General features: G+C 41.5%; 1 protein-coding gene across 1 annotated transcript; it reads left to right on the forward strand.

Annotated features, from left to right (window-relative positions):
- Positions 1-881: 881 nt before the first annotated feature.
- LOC117528865 (PH and SEC7 domain-containing protein 4) lies at positions 882-23,115 on the forward strand. The gene is given in 17 exon segments (XM_034191441.1): positions 882-1,483; positions 8,707-9,352; positions 9,680-9,761; positions 12,173-12,488; positions 12,601-13,489; positions 13,492-13,540; positions 14,694-14,774; positions 14,890-15,002; positions 15,089-15,147; positions 15,240-15,329; positions 15,409-15,452; positions 15,548-15,720; positions 17,157-17,227; positions 17,342-17,487; positions 17,571-17,715; positions 22,317-22,463; positions 22,578-23,115. Coding segments are annotated over 13 exon segments (1,638 nt in total). The 5' UTR covers positions 882-1,483; positions 8,707-9,352; positions 9,680-9,761; positions 12,173-12,488; positions 12,601-13,254; the 3' UTR covers positions 22,863-23,115.
- The last annotated feature ends 669 nt before the right edge of the window (positions 23,116-23,784 follow it).

Consider the following 23,784-nt stretch of genomic DNA (forward strand, 5'->3'; position numbering starts at 1 on the left):
CCGGGTTTGGGTCACGGGGGCAACAGCTCCAGCAGGGGACCCCAGACTTCCCTTTCCTGTGCCACATTGACCACCTCTGACTGGGGATCCCGAGGCGTTTCCAGGCCAGTGTGGAGATATAATCTCTCCACCTAGTCCTGGGTCTTCCCCGGGGTCTCCTCCCAGATGGACGTGCCTGGAACACCTCCCTTGGGAGATGCCCAGGAGGCATCCTTACCACCTCAGCTGGCTCTTTCCAACGCGAAGGAGCAGCGACTCTACTCTGAGCTCCCCACGGATAACTGAACTTCTCACCCTATCTCTAAGGGAGACACCAGCCACCCTCCTGAGGAAGCCCATTTCGGTCGCTTGTACCCGCGATCTAGTTCTTTCAGTCAAGCTGAGCAACTCAAATCCAAATATAAATGATTCGAATTAAGTTTCAAGCGGCACATTTTTTAGCCCATAGACAACTTAATAAAGTGTAAATCGTACTTCCATTGTGGTCCTTGATAAAAATGAAGAGACGTAATATGACTGCAGGTGACATGGGCAAACACAAATAAATACTTGCTTAGTTTTTGGTTTATAGACTAGAAACAACATCAAAACAGTCATACAAAGTTAACTCAATTGAACATGCAACACAATGACTTGAGGTTATAAAGTAAAAATATATAAAATCAGCTTGAGTGTTTCCTAAAATTAAAGACACTGGTGTCTGTAACAGAATGCGTAATGCTTCTGATACAGACAAGTAATGATAATACTGTTTCTGTGGTGAAGTTGATTTTAAATTACTGCCAATTAACAGCATTAAAATAAACAATGCATTGTAAGTTTTCTGGCTTGTGGAACATGTGCCCTCTCTCCCAGACAAATCATATAATTGCACATGCCCATTTTGTGCACATTGTGCCATCGGGTTGTACAATATCATTCCTGATGTCAGCTGCAGGAATGAAGACGAGCCACTCCCCTCACCTGACCTGTATGTGTACGTTTGCATGCCTTCGGGACAGTGGGCGTGGGCCGGGGCCTCTCAGGTGTCTCCGAACTCTTTGAGTCATCTGCCAATCACAATGTGCCGTTTCTTCCTCCTTTGTTTCCACACAGCAGCTTTTGCTCTTCAAGCTCTCCTTTCTTCCTCAGTCGTACCTGCCGAGACACAAACAGGACAGAGGAAGGCGGAAGTCTGAGCTCGATCCGTCCAATATGGACAGGAAGTATGAAGGAGAAGACCCGGGTCCAGACTAGAGCTTGTGACCTGCGTGCATCTTTATGTGACACCACAGACTTAAAAAGGCTCCCTGGCTTGGAGGAGGCGGATGTGAGGCTTGTTTGTTATGCGCACCACGTTTAGACACACTGAGCTGTGAACACGTTTGTGAAGGCTCCGGCACGTTATAAATCCAGTATAATACCGTGGTTTTGCCCTTCCTCTCCCACAGGACTTAAAACCTCACAAAACTGCTGCTCATATGATTTAAGGAGCCCGGAGGTGGTAAGTCACGCTCATAGCCGAAAAGTTTATATCAAGTGATATTCTTGTGAGTTAGTGTTTAGTCACTAAAATTATTATTTGCATCTATTAATGGTTGCATATACCCCTTTCTTTTACATATATGACATGACTTTCACTGTCCACAGAAGTCGAGTTCCTCTTTTTATTCTGTGTCCTCTTTTTTTGTGTGCATTGACTTCTCTGTGCTATTGCGTCATCTGTTCATCCAAATGTGTGCATGAATTTTGCATGCTCTGCACATAACCAGTTTTCTTTATGGTAAAAAAGTTTTATTTCATAGAAATGTCAGCAGGCATCTGAAAATTATAATCTTTAGAGTCAACAAAGGTTCCAAAGTCAACACCAGACGCGTTCTTCTATTGTCAAACAATTCGTGTTTACGACTTCGTGTTGCTGAAGTAGGATGAAAATATTCTGAAGTTCAGACTTAAACATATTAATTCTCAACTGAATTTATCAAAAGAAACACTGCTCTGAAATCACTTTGTGTGAATGTTCTGTTTGTTTCCAAGACAGTGTAATTCATTTAGAGATGGTGTATTTTGTGGGGCGGTGCGTGGAGCATTTGTTGCACCCTGCCAGGAACTGAGAAGTGAGCACCCACACAGGAAATGTGGTTAAAGTTTGTCCCGGATGTCGGTTGCCTGACATGAGCAGAATAATGAAGATAGGCACAGAACGGAGGTGTACAGTAAAAAAAAAAATAAAAAATAAAAAAAATAAGTGAGAGTCAGTGCAAAGATAAGTCTGAGATCATGTTAAAGTACACTCAACAAAAATATAAACGCAACACTTTTGGTTTTGCTCCCATTTTGTATGAGATGAACTCAAAGATCTAAAATTTTTTCCACATACACAATATCACCATTTCCCTCAAATATTGTTCACAAACCAGTCTAAATCTGTGATAGTGAGCACTTCTCCTTTGCTGAGATAATTCATCCCACCTCACAGGTGTGCCATATCAAGATGCTGATTAGACATCATGATTAGAGCACAGGTGTGTCTTAGACTGCCCACAATAAAAGGCCACTCTGAAAGGTGCAGTTTTATCATACAGCACAATGCCACAGAGGTCGCAAGGTTTGAGGGAGCGTGCAATTGGCATGCTGACAGCAGGAATGTCAACCAGAGCTGTTGCTCGTGTATTGAATGTTAATTTCTCTACCATAAGCCGTCTCCAAAGACGTTTCAGAGAATTTGGCAGTACATCCAACCAGCCTCACAACCACAGACCACGTGTAACCACACCAGCCCAGGACCTCCACATCCAGCATGTTCACCTCCAAGATCGTCTGAGACCAGCCACTCGGACAGCAGATGGCAGACAGCGTGTGTGGCGTCGTGTGGGTGAGCGGTTTTCTGATGTCAATGTTGTGGATCGAGTGGCCCATGGGGGCGGTGGGTTATGGTATGGGCAGGCGTCTGTTATGGACAAAGAACACTGGTGCATTTTATTGATGGCATTTTGAATGCACAGAGATACCGTGACGAGATCCTGAGGCCCATTGTTGTGCCACATCCAAGAACATCACCTCATGTTGCAGCAGGATAATGCACGGCCCCATGTTGCAAGGATCTGTACACAATTCTTGGAAGCTGAAAATGTCCCAGTTCTTGCATGGCCGGCATACTCACCGGACATGTCACCCATTGAGCATGTTTGGGATGCTCTGGACCGGCGTATACGACAGCGTGTACCAGTTCCTGCCAATATCCAGCAACTTCGCACAGCCGTTGAAGAGGAGTGGACCAACATTCCACAGGCCACAATTGACAACCTGATCAACTCTACGCGAAGGAGATGTGTTGCACTGCATGAGACAAATGGTGGTCACACCAGATACTGACTGGTATCCCCCCCCCAATAAAACAAAACAGCACCTTTCAGAGTGGCCTTTTATTGTGGACAGTTAACATATTGATTTATTCTGCCTAACAGAAACCTGGTTACAGCAGGATGAATATGTTAGTTTAAATGAGTCAACACCCCGAGTCACACTAACTGTCAGAATGCTCGTAGCACGGGCCGGGGCGGAGGATTAGCAGCAATCTTCCATTCCAGCTTATTAATTAATCAAAAACCCAGACAGAGCTTTAATTCATTTGAAAGCTTGTCTCTTAGTCTTGTCCATCCAAATTGGAAGTCCCAAAAACCAGTTTTATTTGTATTATCTATCGTCCACCTGGTCGTTACTGTGAGTTTCTCTGTGAATTTTCAGACCTTTTGTCTGACTTAGTGCTTAGCTCAGATAAGATAATTATAGTGGGCGATTTTAACATCCACACAGATGCTGAGAATGGACAGCCTCAACACTGCATTTAATCTATTATTAGACTCTATTGGCTTTGCTCAAAAAGTAAATGAGTCCACCCACCACTTTAATCATATCTTAGATCTTGTTCTGACTTATGGTATGGAAATAGAAGACTTAACAGTATTCCCTGAAAACTCCCTTCTGTCTGATCATTTCTTATAACATTTACATTTACTCTGATGGACTACCCAGCAGTAGGGAATAAGTTTCATTACACTAGAAGTCTTTCAGAAAGCGCTGTAACTAGGTTTAAGGATATGATTCCTTCTTTATGTTCTCTAATGCCATATAACAACACAGTGCAGAGTAGCTACCTAAACTCTGTAAGGAGATAGAGTATCTCGTCAATAGTTTTACATCCTCATTGAAGACACTTTGGATGCTGTAGCTCCTCTGAAAAAGAGAGCTTTAAATCAGAAGTGTCTGACTCCGTGGTATAACTCACAAACTCGTAGCTTAAAGCAGATAACCGTAAGTTGGAGAGGAAATGGCGTCTCACTAATTTAGAAGATCTTCACTTAGCCTGGAAAAAGAGTCTGTTGCTCTATAAAAAAGCCCTCCGTAAAGCTAGGACATCTTTCTACTCATCACTAATTGAAGAAAATAAGAACAACCCCAGGTTTCTTTTCAGCACTGTAGCCAGGCTGACAAAGAGTCAGAGCTCTATTGAGCTGAGTATTCCATTAACTTTAACTAGTAATGACTTCATGACTTTCTTTGCTAACAAAATTTTAACTATTAGAGAAAAAATTACTCATAACCATCCCAAAGACGTATCGTTATCTTTGGCTGCTTTCAGTGATGCCGGTATTTGGTTAGACTCTTTCTCTCCGATTGTTCTGTCTGAGTTATTTTCATTAGTTACTTCATCCAAACCATCAACATGTTTATTAGACCCCATTCCTACCAGGCTGCTCAAGGAAGCCCTACCATTATTAATGCTTCGATCTTAAGTATGATCAATCTATCTTTGTTAGTTGGCTATGTACCACAGGCTTTTAAGGTGGCAGTAATTAAACCATTACTTAAAAAGCCATCACTTGACCCAGCTATCTTAGCTAATTATAGGCCAATCTCCAACCTTCCTTTTCTCTCAAAAATTCTTGAAAGGGTAGTTGTAAAACAGATAATGATCATCTGCAGAGGAATGGTCTATTTGAAGAGTTTCAGTCAGGTTTTAGAATTCATCATAGTACAGAAACAGCATTAGTGAAGGTTACAAATGATCTTCTTATGGCCTCGGACAGTGGACTCATCTCTGTGCTTGTTCTGTTAGACCTCAGTGCTGCTTTTGATACTGTTGACCATAAAATTTTATTACAGAGATTAGAGCATGCCATAGGTATTAAAGGCACTGCGCTGCGGTGGTTTGAATCATATTTGTCTAATAGATTACAGTTTGTTCATGTAAATGGGGAATCTTCTTCCAGACTAAAGTTAATTATGGAGTTCCACAAGGTTCTGTGCTAGGACCAATTTTATTCACTTTATACATGCTTCCCTTAGGCAGTATTATTAGACGGTATTGCTTAAATTTCATTGTTACGCAGATGATACCCAGCTTTATCTATCCATGAAGCCAGAGGACACACACCAATTAGCTAAACTGCAGGATTGTCTTACAGACATAAAGACATGGATGACCTCTAATTTCCTGCTTTTAAACTCAGATAAACTGAAGTTATTGTACTTGGCCCCACAAGTCTTAGAAACATGGTGTCTGGCCAGATCCTTACTCTGGATGGCATTACCCTGACCTCTAGTAATACTGTGAGAAATCTTGGAGTCATTTTTGATTAGGATATGTCATTCAAAGCGCATATTAAACAATATGTAGGACCTGCTTTTTTGCATTTACGCACTATCTCTCAAATCAGACAGGTCTGTCTCAGAGTGATGCTGAAAAACTAATTCATACATTTATTTCCTCTAGGCTGGACTATTGTAATTCATTATTATCAGGTTGTCCTAAAGTTCCTAAAAAAGCCTTCAGTTAATTCAAATGCTGCAGCTAGAGTACTGACGGGGACTAGAAGGAGAGAGCATATCTCACCCATATTGGCCTCTCTTCATTGGCTTCCTGTTAATTCTAGAATAGAATTTAAATTCTTCTTCTTACTTATAAGGTTTTGAATAATCAGGTCCCATCTTATCTTAGGGACTCGTAGTACCATATCACCCCAATAGAGCGCTCGCTCTCAGGACTGCAGGCTTACTTGTAGTTCCTAGGGTTTGTAAGAGTAGAATGGGAGGCAGAGCCTTCAGCTTTCAGGCTCCTCTCCTGTGGAACCAGCTCCCCAATTCAGATCAGGGAGACAGACACCCTCTCTACTTTTAAGATTAGGCTTAAAACTTTCCTTTTTGCTAAAGCTTATAGTTAGGGCTGGATCAGGTGACCCTGAACCATCCTTAGTTATGCTGCTATAGACGTAGACTCCTGGGGGGTTCCCATGATGCACTGTTTCTTTCTCTTTTTGCTCTGTATGCACCACTCTGCATTTAATCATTAGTGATCGATCTCTGCTCCCCTCCACAGCATGTCTTTTTCCTGGTTCTCTCCCTCAGCCCCAACCAGTCCCAGCAGAAGACTGCCCCTCCCTGAGCCTGGTTCTGCTGGAGGTTTCTTCCTGTTAAAAGGGAGTTTTTCCTCCCACTGTAGCCAAGTGCTTGCTCACAGGGGTCGTTTTGACCGTTGGGGTTTTACATAATTATTGTATGGCCTTGCCTTACAATATAAAGCGCCTTGGGGCAACTGTTTGTTGTGATTTGGCGCTATATAAAAAAAATTGATTGATTGATTGATTGACAGTCTAAGGCACACCTGTGCACTAATCATGGTGTCTAATCAGCATCTTGATATGGCACACCTGTGAGGTGGGATGGATTATCTCAGCAAAGGAGAAGTGCTCACTATCACAGATTTAGACTGGTTTGTGAACAATATTTGAGGGAAATGGTGATATTGTGTATGTGGAAAAAGTTTTAGATCTTTGAGTTCATCTCATACAAAATGGGAGCAAAACCAAAAGTGTTGCGTTTATATTTTTGTTGAGTGTATGAGAATGATGCACAACGTACATGATGTATCACAGATAAATCATGATATCGGGTGTGTTTGATTAGGTCTTGATTGTAAGTTTCAATACGTAATCAAACATGGATTTCATATATATATATAAATATATATATATATTTGCTGATTTAGATTATCTTTATTTTCTGGAGAGATGCTCTGTGTTTGGGTTAAAACATGCAGGGAAGTTATGAGTCTCAGTTTTATCATTTAGCAAGGTCACCTTGCAGTGTGGTGATAATGTGATAAACCCAGGGACACGACAGTTAAACTGTTCACCAAAAACAAATCCTTAATCTACACTTTGCCTCCATGCATATCTCACTGTCTTTCAGATGCTCACTTGCTCGATTGATTGGACGCATCTGTGGTCAGGAAGTACAAAAGTGACTTTCAGTAAAAGTCAGCCATGTTTACAGTGTCACACCTAAATAATGTCAATTTTAATAATGAGAAAATAAATCTCTTCCATTCCAAGTCATCTTTACTTACACTCATGGTGCCATTCCTGCTACCAGATCTTACTTAGTTTGCACAGTTGGTTTGGCTCTGTTTATCCCAACTTTTAACTGTTTTCACTGATAACACTGATTGAAATCCTACTCTTCCCTGGGGTCTCGAGGTCCTGCATGGATCTTTTGCATAGGTGTTAGGAAACGGTGATTGATGGGCAGAACAGTGCACATTCCAGACATCCTCTGCCCTTAGAGGCCTGTGGCTTCCTTCAGCAGTTTTCCTTTAAAATCTACTTAAAACTATTTATGAAGCATCAATAAAAAATGAAAAAATATGCATAGTGTATAAATGCACCATTGTTGGTTGTATGCAAAAGTTTGTGTACTCCTCAGCAATAATTTTTTATATCAGCACATCAAAATAAAAACAAATGTATGGCTTTTAAACCCCTGAAAAATGTGCTATTTAATATCAAGATATGATCAACTCTCCAACATCAGTTTTTGATAATAATGTGAAACCCAAAATAATTGATTGCATAAAACCATGTACCATGTAATATAACACAAATAAATCATTACTTTTAAAGCCGTTTGGCTCTACACAAGTTATAAGTTGGAAGCAAGAGCATGAGCATGTCTTTACATATTCCTTTAAGTTAATTTAAATCAGTCAGTGTGAAAGGGGAATATGGCACTCTTAATAAATTTGTTGTCCAAAAATGTTTTAGATTTCATTTTTGATTAGACTTTGATATAATTACTATATTTTCCAGAGTGTAAGTCGCACCTGTCAAAAGAAAAAAAAAAAAGGTTGTTGAAGAGGAAAAATCCGTATGTAAGTCATACTGGAGTATAAGTCGCACTGGAATACAAGTATCTTTTTCTATATTATCAGCTCTTTAATTCGGGATTTTGTGTATTATTGTAATGTACTTTTATATTATTGTCACTTATTCTTTTATTATTAGAGATTATATTGTTCTAATGCTTTGATTCCTGTAGAAATTATTAATAAGGAATGCATGATTTTTTTGGGGCGGGGGATATATAAGTTGCACCGGAGTATAAGTTGCAGGGCCTACAGTGGTGCATTACTAATAAATTATTATTTTTCATGAGTGAATGATGTCAGTTAAGAAATTGACATCATTAAACATATATTTAAACAGTTGTCAGAATAGTCAACAATTCTTCTTCTCTGTGTTGTCTAACTGGATCGTTCTCTCAATGGAAAAAGCCTGAACAGAAAATTCAGGCTTTTTCAGTAAAATGTGTGACTTTTACAGTTGATGATGTAGCTTCTGATGTGGTTTAATATTTTTGAATATTAATTAAAGTATTCTTTTGTTATAGCTCTGCATCTACTTCAGGCTGCCGCCGAGGCCGTAACATGCTTCAGAAGTTCACATTTTGGCAAAACGGTGGAAGACGACCTTTTGGAGTTAGAAAATATTTAAGGCTGCAACATCTTTAGTCAAAAGCCATAACAGTCCAACAGTTGAGGGAGAAGCTCATGGAGGAGGAAAACTTGTGTTCCTCTCTGACAGATTTTCAAAATTCAGTCCATCAGAAGGACTCATGGGCCTGTATAGATCTCCAGAACATAAATGGACAGCAGGAGACAACTGTGTGGGATGTGACAGATTCGCCTGCTCTCCAAGAAGGACCAGAACCTCCTGAAGAGACAGAAGACTGGGAACAGATAATATGGCCAGTGCGCCCTGTCAGCTCTGTTACTTCTCCTCTGTCCTTTGCAACAGTTCAATGGGACGTCCCCGACGCCTCCCTAGAGATGCCTTCACCCATGACTGATAACAGCTTGGCCAATGAGCTGGACTATTGCCGAGTGACGAGTCTAGACTCCACTTCCCTCTCACTTCACCGGTCTGATGTCATTAACACCGAGTGTTTTATTCAAGAGGACGCAGAGGAAGAAGACGGGTTTGAGTCACAGTTGATTCTGGACTCACATGTCAACTGGATGAGAAACGACTTTGAGGTATAATATTCCAGCCCCTTTTTGTTTCTTTCTTTTTTTTTTTTTAAAGAATTTGTTTTTCTCCTGGTAGCTGTAAACCTGACCATGTTTTCTGTAGATTCTTTTACTATGTTGGGTTATTATGTAAGCCTTTGTTCAGCAATCACTCAAATAAATGCGCTGAGCTGATTGCAGGTTGGCTGTTGTAGGTTGAGGGGAGGTGGGAGGAATAGAGCGGAAATAATGTTGGTCAGATGAGACTCGGCGTGCAGCTGCCTACTGAAAAATCCACTGGAAATCACAAGTTGTCTCCCACAACCTACTGAGATTCTGTTTTGCAATTTCCAGCCATGTGATCCTGTGGATGTGCAACAGCTGACGACAGAGGAAGAGGAAGATTCAGCACAGCAGCTCTCAGATGGAAATAACGGTATGTATCAGAGAGAAATGTGTGTGTTTTTAAAGTGTTAAAGAGCAGACCTTTATCACTGTTGGAACATACTATATACATGTGATTATTTCTTTTGTGATTTGATACAGCTCCAGTGGTCTGCTAATTTTCATTAGAAATGACATTTGCAAGTGAGGTTGACTTAAGGTTGTCTCCAGCATCTTCTTCCTGAGGTTCTGCTGCACCTGTAGAACAATGTTCCTTCATTCCCGGGTGTTATTTTGGGATGTCTTCCTCAGTGAAAAGTCTGTAAAGTCTGTATGGACCCAGGCTTCTTATATTTTCTATAGTGGATTGTATAGTTGGTCATAGTACCATGAATCTTGTCAAGAATCTGGCTTGTGGAGATCCAAAATTGTGCTCTGGAATCTTGGGCATAAATCTAGGAACATAGGAATCACCCTGTCCGTCCACCCATTTGTCCATCTGCCCATGAGGTTTGTATGCACAAATCATCATGAACTGGTTTCAGTGAAACTTGGCAAGATGGTACAGTAGTATGGCATATGAAGACAGGCATGATTCTGAACAAACGTCTTCATGGGGTGATAATTGGACCTATGCATATTTCAGTAAAATTTATTTATGGTGGCAAATCATAATAGCGTTGCCTCAAGGCGCTTCACATGGGTAAGGTCTTACCTTACCAATCCTCCTGAACAAGCACACAGGCGACAGTGGTAAGGAAAAACTCCCTCTGGTGTTTCTGAGGAAAAAACCTCAAGCAGAAAAGACTCAGAGGGGTGACCCACTGCTTGGTCCAGTCTCACGGTTACAAGGTTTTTACAAAAGATGAAGGAAAAATCTGATTCAGTTATTAAAGTACAAATGGTCCATCATGGTGCAGAGACTCCAGTTTCAGTTCTTCAATATTTCTGATAGACGTCATATGCCAGTGCCAGGTTAGCCTGGTCCTCTAAAAGCAGTGCCAGCCTTTTGGATCCTAGCAAAACATCTTGGACAGAGAGAAAAAGAGCAGAATCAGTCGGCTGGAGATAACGGCACCTAAGGCATTGCGTAGTTCACCAGCAGTAAATCAACAGGGATGCAGAGAAATTAGTAAAGTGGTCGCTGGCAGCGAGCCCTCTGCTTCATTAACAGACCCAGAATTTAGATTTAGTGAGACTGGGACCTGTTCTGCTGCTAATAATATGATTTAAAAGGAGAGGAAACATAATTCCACACTACACCGGTATGCTAGCCATACAAGAGGAAGAATAGATGCGTGTTTTGTCTGGACTTGAATGTTATTTAATGCATCATACTGACTTCATGAGCATAACTCCTTCACCACTGGTTAATGGGTTTCAATGAATGGTCACCACGGTGGTTAGTGGTTCTCTCTCCTTCTGGTTCTCTGTGTGTGGAGTTTGCATGTTCTCCCCATGTTTGCATGAGTTCCCTTCAGGTGCTCTGGCTTCCAAAGAAATGTGGGTCAGGTGAATTTGTGACTTTTAAATTGACTGTAGGTGTGAGTGAATGTGTGTATGAGTTTCTGTCATATACATGTCTGCCATGCAATTGATTTTGGTCCAGTGTCTTCAAGGGAAGATAATTGGACTTTTGTTGTTTTTTAATCATATCTGTTAATAACATGTATATAAACAGACCCGTTGAGCTCTTCAGTTCAGATGTTGACCGGTATGTTAATTCAGATATTTAATAGCAAAAGACTTACCACCATTGATATACTGTAAGCAAGATAAAACTGTATGGTGAGCTGGAATGGGGGCGGGGTATCATTTTGTGAAGTTGCTCACAGATCTCAAATTTTCTTTGCTGTTAAATTCAAGAAGGTGCAGGCCATTAAGTGGGTCATCCTATGGTAACAGAATTTCAATCAGAGCAAATTTTGAATGGTAAGTTATGATATGGCCAAGTTTTGCAGTCACGGTAATTCTATTACCGTACAAATGACCAAATTAAGCCAAAGGTTTCCCATTAACTCTTAATATATTCTTGCAAATGCTTTTAGAGGTCATTTTTTAACAATTTCTGGAATTTTATGTGCCGTTTCAAGATATGTTCACTTTCGTGTATGTAAAATAGTGACCCCCCTGAAAATCTGACATAGAGAAGAAAATATGAAATAAGTCTTTCTTGTAACTATTATTTTTCAGTAGTTTTCTAATAAAGTAGACATTCTACCTTGGCTTAGCATGCACAGTGTTTGATAAACTAGAATATGTGCCTTCTGGGAAAATTAAGTTAGAAAGTTTTTAGCCAAAGGTTTAAGCATATGATTGTTTTATGTTTGCCAGTGGGTTTTATAGTAATGTTTGTAGTACAATAAAATGGAATTTTTTGATTTTCATTTGTCATACTTTCATTATTTACATGAATAGATGTCACCTTTTTAAAAGAACGTTTGTTTCTACATTATTTTTCAGAAATCCTCCCGAGGACAGATTCAGACGTAGAGAACGGCCCACCAGCAACGTTGGAATCTGTTAAAGTATCGACGTCAGTCCTAAGAAAAGTGAAGACGGCTCAGAAGATGGATTAGTCTGGCGTATAATTGAAAATTTGAGGCAAGAAGAGGAACAGGAAGAAGCGGATGTTCTGCTGACTGCACAGCAGACTTCATCACACATAGCTGAGGTTGGGAGACCACAGTGAGGAGGGCAATCAGTTAGACGGGGGAGCAGATTGTGACAAATGTTTCTGCGTGGAAGAGGTGAAATCCATCAGCTGCCTGAGTGAACAGTGCGTATTGCCATTTAAAAAAAGGAGAAACAGGAAGTGTGTTTTGAAATACATGCTTTAGTGATCACATTTATGCGATGGTTGCGACATACACTTTATATGCACACTGTAGGGAGTTTTCTTCAGAGCCACTGCCACCAGCGTCTACTGGAGTAACTATAAACCCCGATCAGCTAATTGAGTTTGAGGAGAGGCAGCACTCAAAAACCAGGTCAAGGACAGAAGATCTCAAATTAACAGATCAGTTACATGAAGATCCAATAGGTCAGTCTGAAGAGTTCGAAATGTGCAAAGACGATGAGCAGAAATGGATCCCTGACCAGTCGGAGGCTGTAGAGCTTCCAGATGCTGATGAAGAACTGCCAGTGCAGCAGGAAGAAACCTCTGCAGAGGTACCAGAGCCGACTGAAAAACTGGAGCAGCCAGGTTGTTTAGAGGAAGACGACAGTCACCAAGTGATGACATCAGAAAACGGCGAGCCATCAGTGCAGTTTGAGCATCTTAGGACAGCTGAACTGGCAGAGGCGTCACAGTACTTTGAAGAGGAAAAGCAGTTAAGACAATCACACATCTGGAGCAGCTGGACGTGACAGACAAGATAACCAGCCGCAGGAGTCTCTGCGCTCAGAAGGAGCAGTTGGTGCCCAAGCAGGTGACTGTGAGGCGGAGGAACAGCAGGAATGCATGAAGCAGAACGAGCAGCTCCTGCAAACTGCCGACCTTCCTCCAGTGCATTCGGCACAGCTCGTGCAGAGCAAGAAGATAGATGAGTGCAAAACGACAGAGCAACTGCTTCCTGACGCTGAGGCTTCCCATCCCGCGGGCAGAGGCTGAAAGTCAGGCGGGCACAGCGGCTGAGGAGGCACATCAGGCTGAGGAGGTGCAAGGTAGCGTGCCTGGAACTGTACAAACAACCGCCTCTAATGGACAGACGGAGGAGCCGCTTATGAATGGAGGTGAAGTGGACAGAGAGATGGCCTGCCGCCTCGCCGAGCAGCTGTATAGCTGGATGGGTTCCAACCAGTTGATGTGGTGAAGCACTTGGACAAAGAGTAAGGACATGTTTTATGCAATTATTTATTTGTGTGTTTGTTGATGGTGGTAAGTCTGCTGAGCAAAACCTCCAAACTAATTGTTGCAGCCGCAGCAGTTGTGATTTTTGTTTCGATGAAGGCGGCACACAGGTGCGCCTCTGTAAACACTAAGCAGAACACTTATAATGAGGTCTGACACAGATATGTTTCACTGATTTAAGAATTTGCTCGTGATATGAGACTATATACAGTATCGGAGTTTGGTTATCCCAGTAACACACTTTGTATTTTCTAAAGACGGCTCAATGAAAACTACCGTCTGGTGCCCGCCCTTCAAGTCTAAGAGGTCATTTTTTTTTCTTGCCTTCTCCAGATGAGATTATTTGGACAGTGACGCAACTATTTATAATTTTGTCTCTGTGCACTACCACACTGGAGTTGAAATGAAACAATCTTGTGTCGACTTCAGCTTTAATTCAACAGGTTTTTAATTCAGTTGCTCCAGTGACAGCCACAAATGCCTAGAATGCTTTCAGAGTTGTCTGGGTGTCTTGATGGCTTCCCTCACTTGTCTCCTTGTGTGGCCACTCAATTTTTGAGAACTGTCAAGTCCAGACAGATTTACCAAACTGTACCATGCTGTTTATATTTATTAATGATTGATGTACATGAAGCCCAAGACATATTCATTGACTTGAAAATGTTCACGTATCCATCCTTTGGCATCCTTTGTGTAAGGAAAACCGGTTGTAAAAGCCATTTGTATTGAAATAGTCCCTATATTTAGTGTGTCCAATTTCTTATTACTTCTGAAAATGGAAGCACTTTACATACAAATGTCTATAATTCATAAATGGTTATGGCTATATTTGTTAAACCCCTTGAATAAAATCTGAAAGTGTGGACTACGAGCACCTATTCATTGTTTCTTTTCAAGTCCATTTTGCTGGTGAACAGAGGCAGCATCATTATACATAAAAACAGTAGTGTCACTGTCCAAATATTTATAGATCTCATGCTAATTGTGCATGTGTCCATCCATCTAGTTGTCACAGTTTTATTATACAATATGAAAATGACTCGTTCTAATACAATTTTTTTTTTTTTTTTTACATTTTGGTATAGCAAAACATCTTTTCAGTAATTTGTGCTTTCACTCTTATTTTGATAGTAATGACTTCAGCCGTGCTGTTGGAGAAGAATACCTGAAATTCTTTGACTTCACCGGGCAAACTTTGGATGAAGCTCTAAGGTGAGACTTGTGGAGTTGGTGTGACTGGAGACATGCACAGACGTCTCTTCTCTGTGGCGAGTGCATTCATTGAACATCTCGTAATCCCTTTTATGTCCTTTTGTTTTTCTCTCAGGTCGTTCCTGAAAGTGGTGGTGCTAACGGGAGAGACGCAGGAGAGAGCGCGGGTCTTGCAGTATTTCTCGTGCCGCTTCCATCAGTGCAACCCCGACACTTTTAGCTCCTCGGGTGAGCATCGTTTGCTCGGCCACTTCCAGAGTACTCCATTTCCTACAGCAGGAAGTATTCAGATGTCTCTTTGCCTTTTATCGTAGGGGCCGTGTTGACTCTCACGTGTGCTTTGATGCTTCTTAACACCGACTTGCACGGACAGGTGGGAAACAAGTTAGTGGCTGTGAAAAGCTGTGATGCCAGACGAGCTCTGTGAGGAATTTAGACAGTCACATATTTTGTGTGTGTTTGTAGCATGTGGGAAAAGTCATGTCCTGTTCCAAGTTTGTGTCCAATCTGGATGGGATGAACGAAGGCGAAAACTTCAGCAAGGAGCTCCTCAAAGTAATTTACTGAATTAAAAAGCTCATAAAATATATGATAGACAAGTTAATCTCACTTTTTTCTTTTCTCTGCATTTCAGAGTTTTTACAATTCAATTAAGAGCGAGCCTCTGGAATGGGCTGTGTAAGTGTCGTCATTTCAGTTTCTGTTTGCACACGATTTCCTTCTCTGTTCTTTGATAATACCGCTTACAAACAATTGTCCTTTGCCCTTTAAAGTGATGAGGAGGAACTGAATGATTTTGTGTTGCTGGACAAAGACGCTGGGGAGGATTTATTTCTGCGCTCCAAGAGTAACCCCTTCCAGGATGTTCCACATGACAAGAAAGCTGCTCTGATCAAACAGGGGTTTCTCCAGCGTAAACTCCATGCTGATGTTGACGGCAAACGTAGTGAGTAGGCTGTGGTAGCCTCAACAAGCATCTGAAACAAGACTCGTGAGACTCGTGTGTGTGTGTGTGTGTGTGTGTGTATACATATATATACATATGTCTATACACAAAAAAACAACAAAAATATAAATGCACCACTTCGTTTTTGCTCCAGTTTTTTATGATCTGAACTCAAAGATCTAAGACATTTTCTGTGCACACAAAAGACCTGTTTCTCTCAAATATTGTTCACAAATCTGTCTAAATCTGTGTTAGTGAGCACTTCTCCTTTGCTGAGATAATCCAGCCCACCTCACAGGTGTGGCATATCAAGATGCTGATTAGACAGCAAGATTATTGCACAGGTGTGCCTTAGGTTGGCCACAATAAAAGGCCACTCTGAAATAAGCAGTTTTGCTTTATTGGGGTGGGTGATGTCAGAAAACCAGTCAGTATCTGTTGTGACTACCACTTGCCTCACACAGTGCAACATACCTCCTTTGCATAGAGTTGATCAGCAGCCAGATGCCATCAAATGTGAGCATTTACCCACTCAAGTCAGGTGTGATGACAAACTGTAGTCAGGTCAAGGCCCCAATGAGGATGACGAGCGTGGAGATGAGCTTCCCTGACACGGTTTCTGACAGTTTGTGCAGAAATTCTTTAGTTCTGCAAACTGATTGTTGCAGCAGCTGTCCAGGTGGCTGGTCTCAGACGATGTTGGAGTTGAACCTGTTGGATGTGGAGGTCCTGGGCTGGTGTGGTTACACGTGGTCTGCGGTTGTGAGGCCGATTGGATGTACTGCCAAATTCTATGAAACACCTTTGGGGATGGCTTATGTTAGAGAAATGAACATTCAATTCACAGGCAACAGCTCTGGTGGACTTTCCTGCTGTCAGCATGCCAATTGCATGCTCCCTCAAAACGTGTGACATCTGTGGCATTGTGCTGTGTGATAAAACTGCACCTTTCAGAGTGGCCTTTTATTGTGGCCAGCCTAAGGCACACCTGTGCAATATCATGCTGTCTAATCAGCATCTTGATATGTCACACCTGTGAGGTGGGATGGATTATCTCTGCAAAGGAGAAGTGCTCACTAACACAGATTTAGACAGATTTGTGAACAATGTTTGAGAGAAACAGGTCTTTTGTGTATATAGAAAATGTCTTAGATCTTTGAGTTCAGCTCATGAAAACTGGAGCAAAAACAAAAGTATCGCATTTCTATTTTGTTATATACAGACATACAGTGTTGGTTTACTTACATGCATCTACCTGAATTCCAAATATAAGAGCTGAATATCCGTAGTTTTTACAAAGTTAGTGAATGAATGTTTGTGGACCCACTCTCTCACTGACTCCTGCTAAACACGGGGAATTACAAGTTTCCATCCACTGCCTTTCTCATGCCAAATTGCCAAAGTTTTCTCTTTCGTGATGCATTAACATATTGCAGCTCCGTGGGGAAAGAGGAGCTGGAAAACATTCTTTGGAGTGCTGCGGGGAATGGTTCTGTATTTACAGAAGGTCAGCACCTCTTGCACAAGTGTCTGCTGCCAGAATTCAATATTTGCAGAAACATAAATCAGATCTTGTGTGTTTTCTGATTGTGAGTGCATTGCTTTCTTGGGCACATGTCAGGATGACTACAGGAAAGAGCACCAGACCAGTGAGGAGGTGGTGAGCGTGCATCACTCCCTGGCTGAGCCTGCAGCTGACTACACCAAAAAGCCGCATGTTTTCCGCCTGCAGACGGCCGACTGGAGGGTTTTCCTTTTTCAAGCCTCGTAAGTGCACATTCTGATCATCCAGAAGAGTCGAAGAGATCAATGTCTGAGCGTCTTTTTGTTTTTTTTTTTTCTGGTGTCAGATCCAAAGCAGAGATGAACTCCTGGATCAGACGCATCAATCTGGTTTCGGCTCTTCACTCCTCGCCTCCCTTCCCTGCGGCTATTGGGTCCCAGAGGAGGTTCTGTCGACCGATTCTTCCTGCCTCGCAGTCTGCGCACACTCTGGTACACATTACTTCTACTGTTCAGAAGTTGAAATGTCTCGGGTTCAGTAAAATAATTTCCTGGCTAATTTGTCAATCAAAGTCTATTTTCTTGTGGACTGTTTCAAAAGCGATGAATAGTGGCTGCCTCTAAAATCATGCCTCAAAGACTTAAAATATTGAGTCTCATCACTTTGAGTCTGACAGTTTTTTTTATTTTATTTGTATTGTCAAAAATCTTAGAAATATACCCTATATAGGGTGAAGTAGTGCTTGATCTAGCTGTGTAACTTAAAGGTTCATAAATTTTAATAAGTAGCCAAACATTTGTTCACTAAAGCCTTGTTGATGTCACAGAAACACTTAGCAGGTGCTGGAGGGTGTCTGGGGTGAACCAGAATATTCCATCATTGTGCCATGGTCTTGTTTTATTGGTGGTAGGATTTTCAAGATGTTCAAAAAAAATAAATGTCCTTGGCTATGACTATCTTTGGCATATTTTTTATTCCCGTAGAACCTGTAATGTTGTCGTACATGCTGTGACATCAACAGGGGGTTTTCTGGAAGCTGCAAAGTTATACTACAGGCATGTTGTGCTTGTTTTTGCATGTCACGTGGTATGAGTATGAGCAATCGTCATCTTCACATGGTGGGTTCTCATGGTTCTAAATCAGGGGTCTTCAACTCAAGTCCTCGAGGGCTGCAACTTTTAGATGTCTCCCTGGTCCAACACACCTTACTCAAATGGCTGAATTACCTCCTCAGTATGCAGTCAAATTCTCCAGAGGGCTGCTAATGACCTCATTAATTGACTCAGGCTAGGTGTATTGAAGCAGAGATGCATCTAAAAATCGCAGGACACTAGCCCTCGAGGACTGGAGTTGAAGACCCCTGTGTCTAAATGGACTGCATTTCTGTAGCGCTTTTCTACACACACCAATTTTCAGGGTTCTGCCATGTAAGGAGCTCAACTGCACACTTTAGTGATTTTATGGTCTCATGAGGATTCAAACTGGACAGCCGTTAGTCCTAAACCCACCTTTTTAACGCCGAGACCTTTAGAATGAAGCTAAATAGAAAAATGTTAAAGTGAGTGGCATGTGCTGTACCTTCAGCTCTTAAAAAATAAAACATGAGATATCAGCAGTTGACTTTCCAGGTCAGTATAATCAATACATCAAGAGCCAATGCTTTTTAAATCTCTTTATTTTTAAATGTTTCTAGTTGTATTGGATGAACGTCTGTAATGTTTGGAAGTTAATGTTCTTCCATTAGGCACATCACTGAAAAGCATTCACATCCTTGGCCACTGATTGAGAATCAGTCAAGCAAGCTGCTGTCTGCTGGACTGGAGGATCCCACGCTGCATTCTGGACTCTGGACTCTCTCAGGGTGGATCCTGGTGGAGTCCGATGGCTGAGACCAGGTCTGAGGAAGCATTTCTGTGAACTCACTCTGGATCCAAACTCAGCGAACAGAAAACTCAAACTGTCTGACAGCAACAGAAATGTGGAACATGTGGAAGAGGATCAGTCATATCCTGATCATCCAGACAGGTTTGACTTCTGCCCTCACGTCCTGTGTACAACTGGCCTGACTGGTCACTGATACTGGGAGGTCGAGATGAGAGGACATGTTTGTATGCGTATATAGGTGACTTACAGAAGAATCTGAAGGAAAGGAGGCAGTGAGGACTGTGAGTTTGGATCCAATGATCAGTCCTGGAGTCTGAGATGCTCTGATTGGTGTTTTTACACTGTCTGGCACAGTAACAGTTGAACAGACCTTCTTCGCTCCTCTTCATCCTCTCACACAGTCTCAGTGTTGGTGGACTGTCCTGCGGCACTCTGTACTTCTATGAAGTCTCCTCTGACTCTGATCCACTCCACACCTTCTGCCTTCACATTCACCGAACCTCTGTATGCTGGGTTCAGGTTGTGGTTTGGTTTCTGGTTCCTCAGTGTCTCTGTGTGGCTGTAGGATAGAGTCTGGACACAAAAATCATTAGTGATCGATCTCTGCTCCCCTCCACAGCATGTCTTTTTCCTGGTTCTCTCCCTCAGCCCCAACCAGTCCCAGCAGAGGACTGCCCCTCCCTGAGCCTGGTTCTGCTGGAGGTTTCTTCCTGTTAAAAGGGAGTTTTTCCTTCCCACTGTAGCCAAGTGCTTGCTCACAGGGGGTCATTTTGACCATTGGGGTTTACATAATTATTGTATGGCCTGGCCTACAATATAAAGCACCTTGGGGCAACTGTTTGTTTGTGATTGGTGCCTATATAAAAAAAAATGATTGATTGATTGATTGAAAAACCTGATCACACACATTAATGTTTGGACAGTCAATGTCCAGCTGGTTTGTATTTTGATTTTCAGTGGTTGTACAAGTAAATGCAGCATGTAAACTAATGATTTTCACATGATTGATAGTTTGTTTGTTTGTGTGATGGTCTTCAGACCAGAGGATCCTCGGTCAAACCCCAGAGTCTGACTGGACAATCACTACAGAGCCTTGAATTAGGTCCTTAATCCCCAAGTTGCTCCCGGTGTGTAGTGAGCATCTTGCATGGTAGCACTCTGACATCGGTGTGGGAATGTGTCTGTCTGATGGGTGAATGTGAGGCATCATTTTAAAGCAGTTTGAGCTTCTGATATTGATGGAAAAGCACAATATAAATGCAGTCCATTTACCATTTACATATTCTGGGATTCTGGACAATGAACACTGACCAAGTGCACTTCCTTCATATTATTAGTCCCTTAAAAAAAATACTTTGGACTGGCAGTATGATGTTTAGAGAGTAGACGCGTATTCAGCTCACTCCGCTGCACTACTCAATGTTTTTTTTTTTTTTACCTTGCAAACCTTGCACTTTTTGTTTGGAATCCCAGTTTTATTTTTGTTTTTCAATTTACCGCTTTTTGACCACCTGCAAAATGTCCAAAATCTGAAAGTAAAGAGACAGAGAAAGTTTTGCCACTTGTGGCACCTGTAACAATGGTGGAGATTAGGCTTCTCCTGGAAGACCACTGAGCTGCACTGTGTTGCGGACTTTAAGCCTTCATTTTTTAAAGTTTTGTCGTCCAAGCTGGACAGTGTCCGATCTGCAGGGCGTGACCACGGTTTACACATTATTTCTCTTGAATCTGCACACACTGATTTTGATCAGTGTTTGGACCAGCTCAAGGCGAGTACGCTGCGCTCCGAAAAGACGAGTGGTTTAAATCCAAGATGGCGACACTGGACTTGATGCAGCACACCCCAGATGCCTGATGCTGTCCTCTGCCTGTGATTTAAGTCCTATGTTTTTTCATAGCGTCAAACTCCAGCCATATTGGATTTCATATTTTGATGTTATCTCTCACGTTCTTGATGTCGGGCTGGAGCCTTGTCCGCTGATCTCTGTTTTTGGAGTTCTAGGAGTCCTCATTGTGTCCTTTAAATCGCAGGTGGATGTCGTTGTCTTTTCCTCAATGCTAGCAGGTCAGAATATTATTATCCTGGGAAGTTCCACATCCTCCATCTATTTCTTTATGGTTGAAACATCTTATGTTTTTCTTAAAACTTGAGGAAAAAATCAAGTTTAGTCTTAGAGGGAGGGCTGATTGGTTTCTAAAGTGTGGCAACCATGTGCTTCCTATCTTGGATTCTTGAAAAATATTGGACCTGATTGAAATGATTCTCATGGGAGCTTGTTTTTTGTTTATTTATTTATTTATTTTAATTGTTAGTATCTTGGAGGGCCTGTGGTTGGTATATTTGGTGTTGGATATTTGTGAAGGTTCTGGTTGTGGCACATTTACATACTTGATTGCACCTCATTATGTTTGCACTTGCTGGTGTTTCGTTTTGTCCTTTGATGAAAAAAAATATAAATACATTTTTAAAAATAAATAAATACATAAATAAATAAAATACTTTGTGGAGGGGGGGCATTTTTCAGGCCGTTATTTTAGAGAACAGTGATAGATTGGCAGGAAAATAAGGAGTTGCCTAGTCTAGGATTCAAACTTGGGGATCCTGCAAACCACATCATGTGGAATGTGGTAAGCACTGCCCCTCTGCTAGCGCATCACTCTGTTATGTTTCACATAATCTTGTTCCTGTCAGGGGCCGTGTAGTGTAGCCACGGAGCTCTGGACCACATTTATCTGTGGGACCTTCAAGTGGTAGAAAGATCACAGAATGTATGCCAGTGTTTCTAACAGTACTTCGTACCTGTTTTATTCCTTTAAAGATGTGGAAAATATGCGATTTAATGAAAAACATTTCAGTGAGGGCCCCAAACCACTATGCATAAGTTTTAATTTTTGAGCTGTGGTCAGCTCCTATTATGCAATTGGACAGTGTTGTCTACCATTTGTTGGTAAGTGCCATTAGTGAGTACTTAGTCCCATGTGTCTTGGGGCTCTGTCTTTTTTTTTTCTGCCTGTATTTCCCGCATTATCTGTCAGGTGAAGAATCTTTAACCCAAATCCGTGATATCTTTATCCGTGATGGAATAAAACCTGTTCAACTGGAATGGTAGAGGAAGTATCAGCTGTCATGCACTCTTCAACAGTTCATCAGTTTTATGGATTTCTTCAGAAAGGTTGATCGTGAATTATCTCTACTTTATTTCGGCAGGAGCATCAGATGCAGTCTCACACAGGAATGCTGGAGTCCTTTAAAGCCGACCTGTCGTACCTGCAGGAAAACAGGGTGGAAAGCCGAAGAGGCAGGTCCAAGGAGCTGGAGGAGCAGCGTGTCAGAGCAGAGTACCTCCAGCACGAGGTAGTGCAGGTGTTTGTCCTCTGAACACCTTATGAGGTCGGACCTGTGAGTGACTCTATTTTGTTTTTCTCTCTCTCAGATCTCTCGTCTCTCTTTCTTGCTTGTGTGTCACAGATTTGTCGCTATGAGATGTACATACAGGCGCTGCAGGCGTGGAAGAACGTGAAGAAGTCGGCCGACAGCATGTTGAGCACGACAGAGCTGAACCTGTTTGACAAAGCCATGTGTGGGGACTCTGTAGAGGAGGAGAAGGAAGGCGGCCTGAAAAAGTCCTACTCGAGCCCGTCTTTGGAGCTGGAGATTCCTGCTCCAACTGTGGTCAAAGTCAGGCGCAATATCTCTGAAAGACGGACGTACCGCAGGACCATCATTCCTCGATGGAACAAAGAAACACAATGACGGTACGATGGGAGGGGCCTGTAGAAATTTACATATCTGTATTACTGAAATAATGAGGAGATGCAAAGAAACACCAAAGCTTTGTGTGAAATATGCCTCAGCAACTTGTTTTACAATTATTCAGCATTTCTTATCCTGTGCACTTTTAATGAAGCAGACCTCCAAGAATGTTTACCCGGGCAACTTTCTTTTTTCTTTAATTTTTAGGTACATAAAATGATGGGACCTAATTCGCCCTTATGTCAGACCAAAACAAAAAAAAAAAAAAAAGGGGGTGGACAAATCTGCCTTTTTATTTTTTTTATTTTTGGCTGGAGTTGTACTTTGAGTCAAATGTGCCTTTAATTGTAAACCACAAGATGGTGGTGTAGTACAGGATGGCTCTGACTTGTAGGGATGTGAGATGTCATGTCAGGTACTTTTAAAATTGCGTATTTTAAACTACTTATTTGCACTTTTTTTGTTTTAAAACATCCTGTGTTAAAATGTTCTTGTGTTCTGTTACAATTCATGCTGTTTACAACAAAGTTTTCAGTTGTATTTCTATATAAGGTTAATGCTGTATGTTGTTTATGGGAAAATAAAACAATGCCTTTGTTTAACCAGTTATATTTGTGAGACTTGAAAGTGACACTTTCTTGTAACTACAAATTTCTTGCAATTTTGTTGCTTTCCTACATATAACAATTTCTTACTTTTAATAATAAAATTCTTACCGTGCATCCAGAAAGTATTCACAGCGCTTCACTTTTTCCAGATTTTATGTTACAGCCTTATTCCAGAATGGATAAAATTCAATTTTTTCCCTCAAATTCTACTCACAATACCCCATAATGACAACAAGAGAGAGGTTTTTTTTTTTAAACTTTTGCAAATTTATTAAAAATAAAAACTAAGAAATCACATGCACATACGTGTTCAC

The sequence above is a fragment of the Thalassophryne amazonica genome, chromosome 17 (genome assembly GCF_902500255.1).
Source record: "Thalassophryne amazonica chromosome 17, fThaAma1.1, whole genome shotgun sequence".
Lineage (NCBI taxonomy): Eukaryota > Metazoa > Chordata > Actinopteri > Batrachoidiformes > Batrachoididae > Thalassophryne > Thalassophryne amazonica.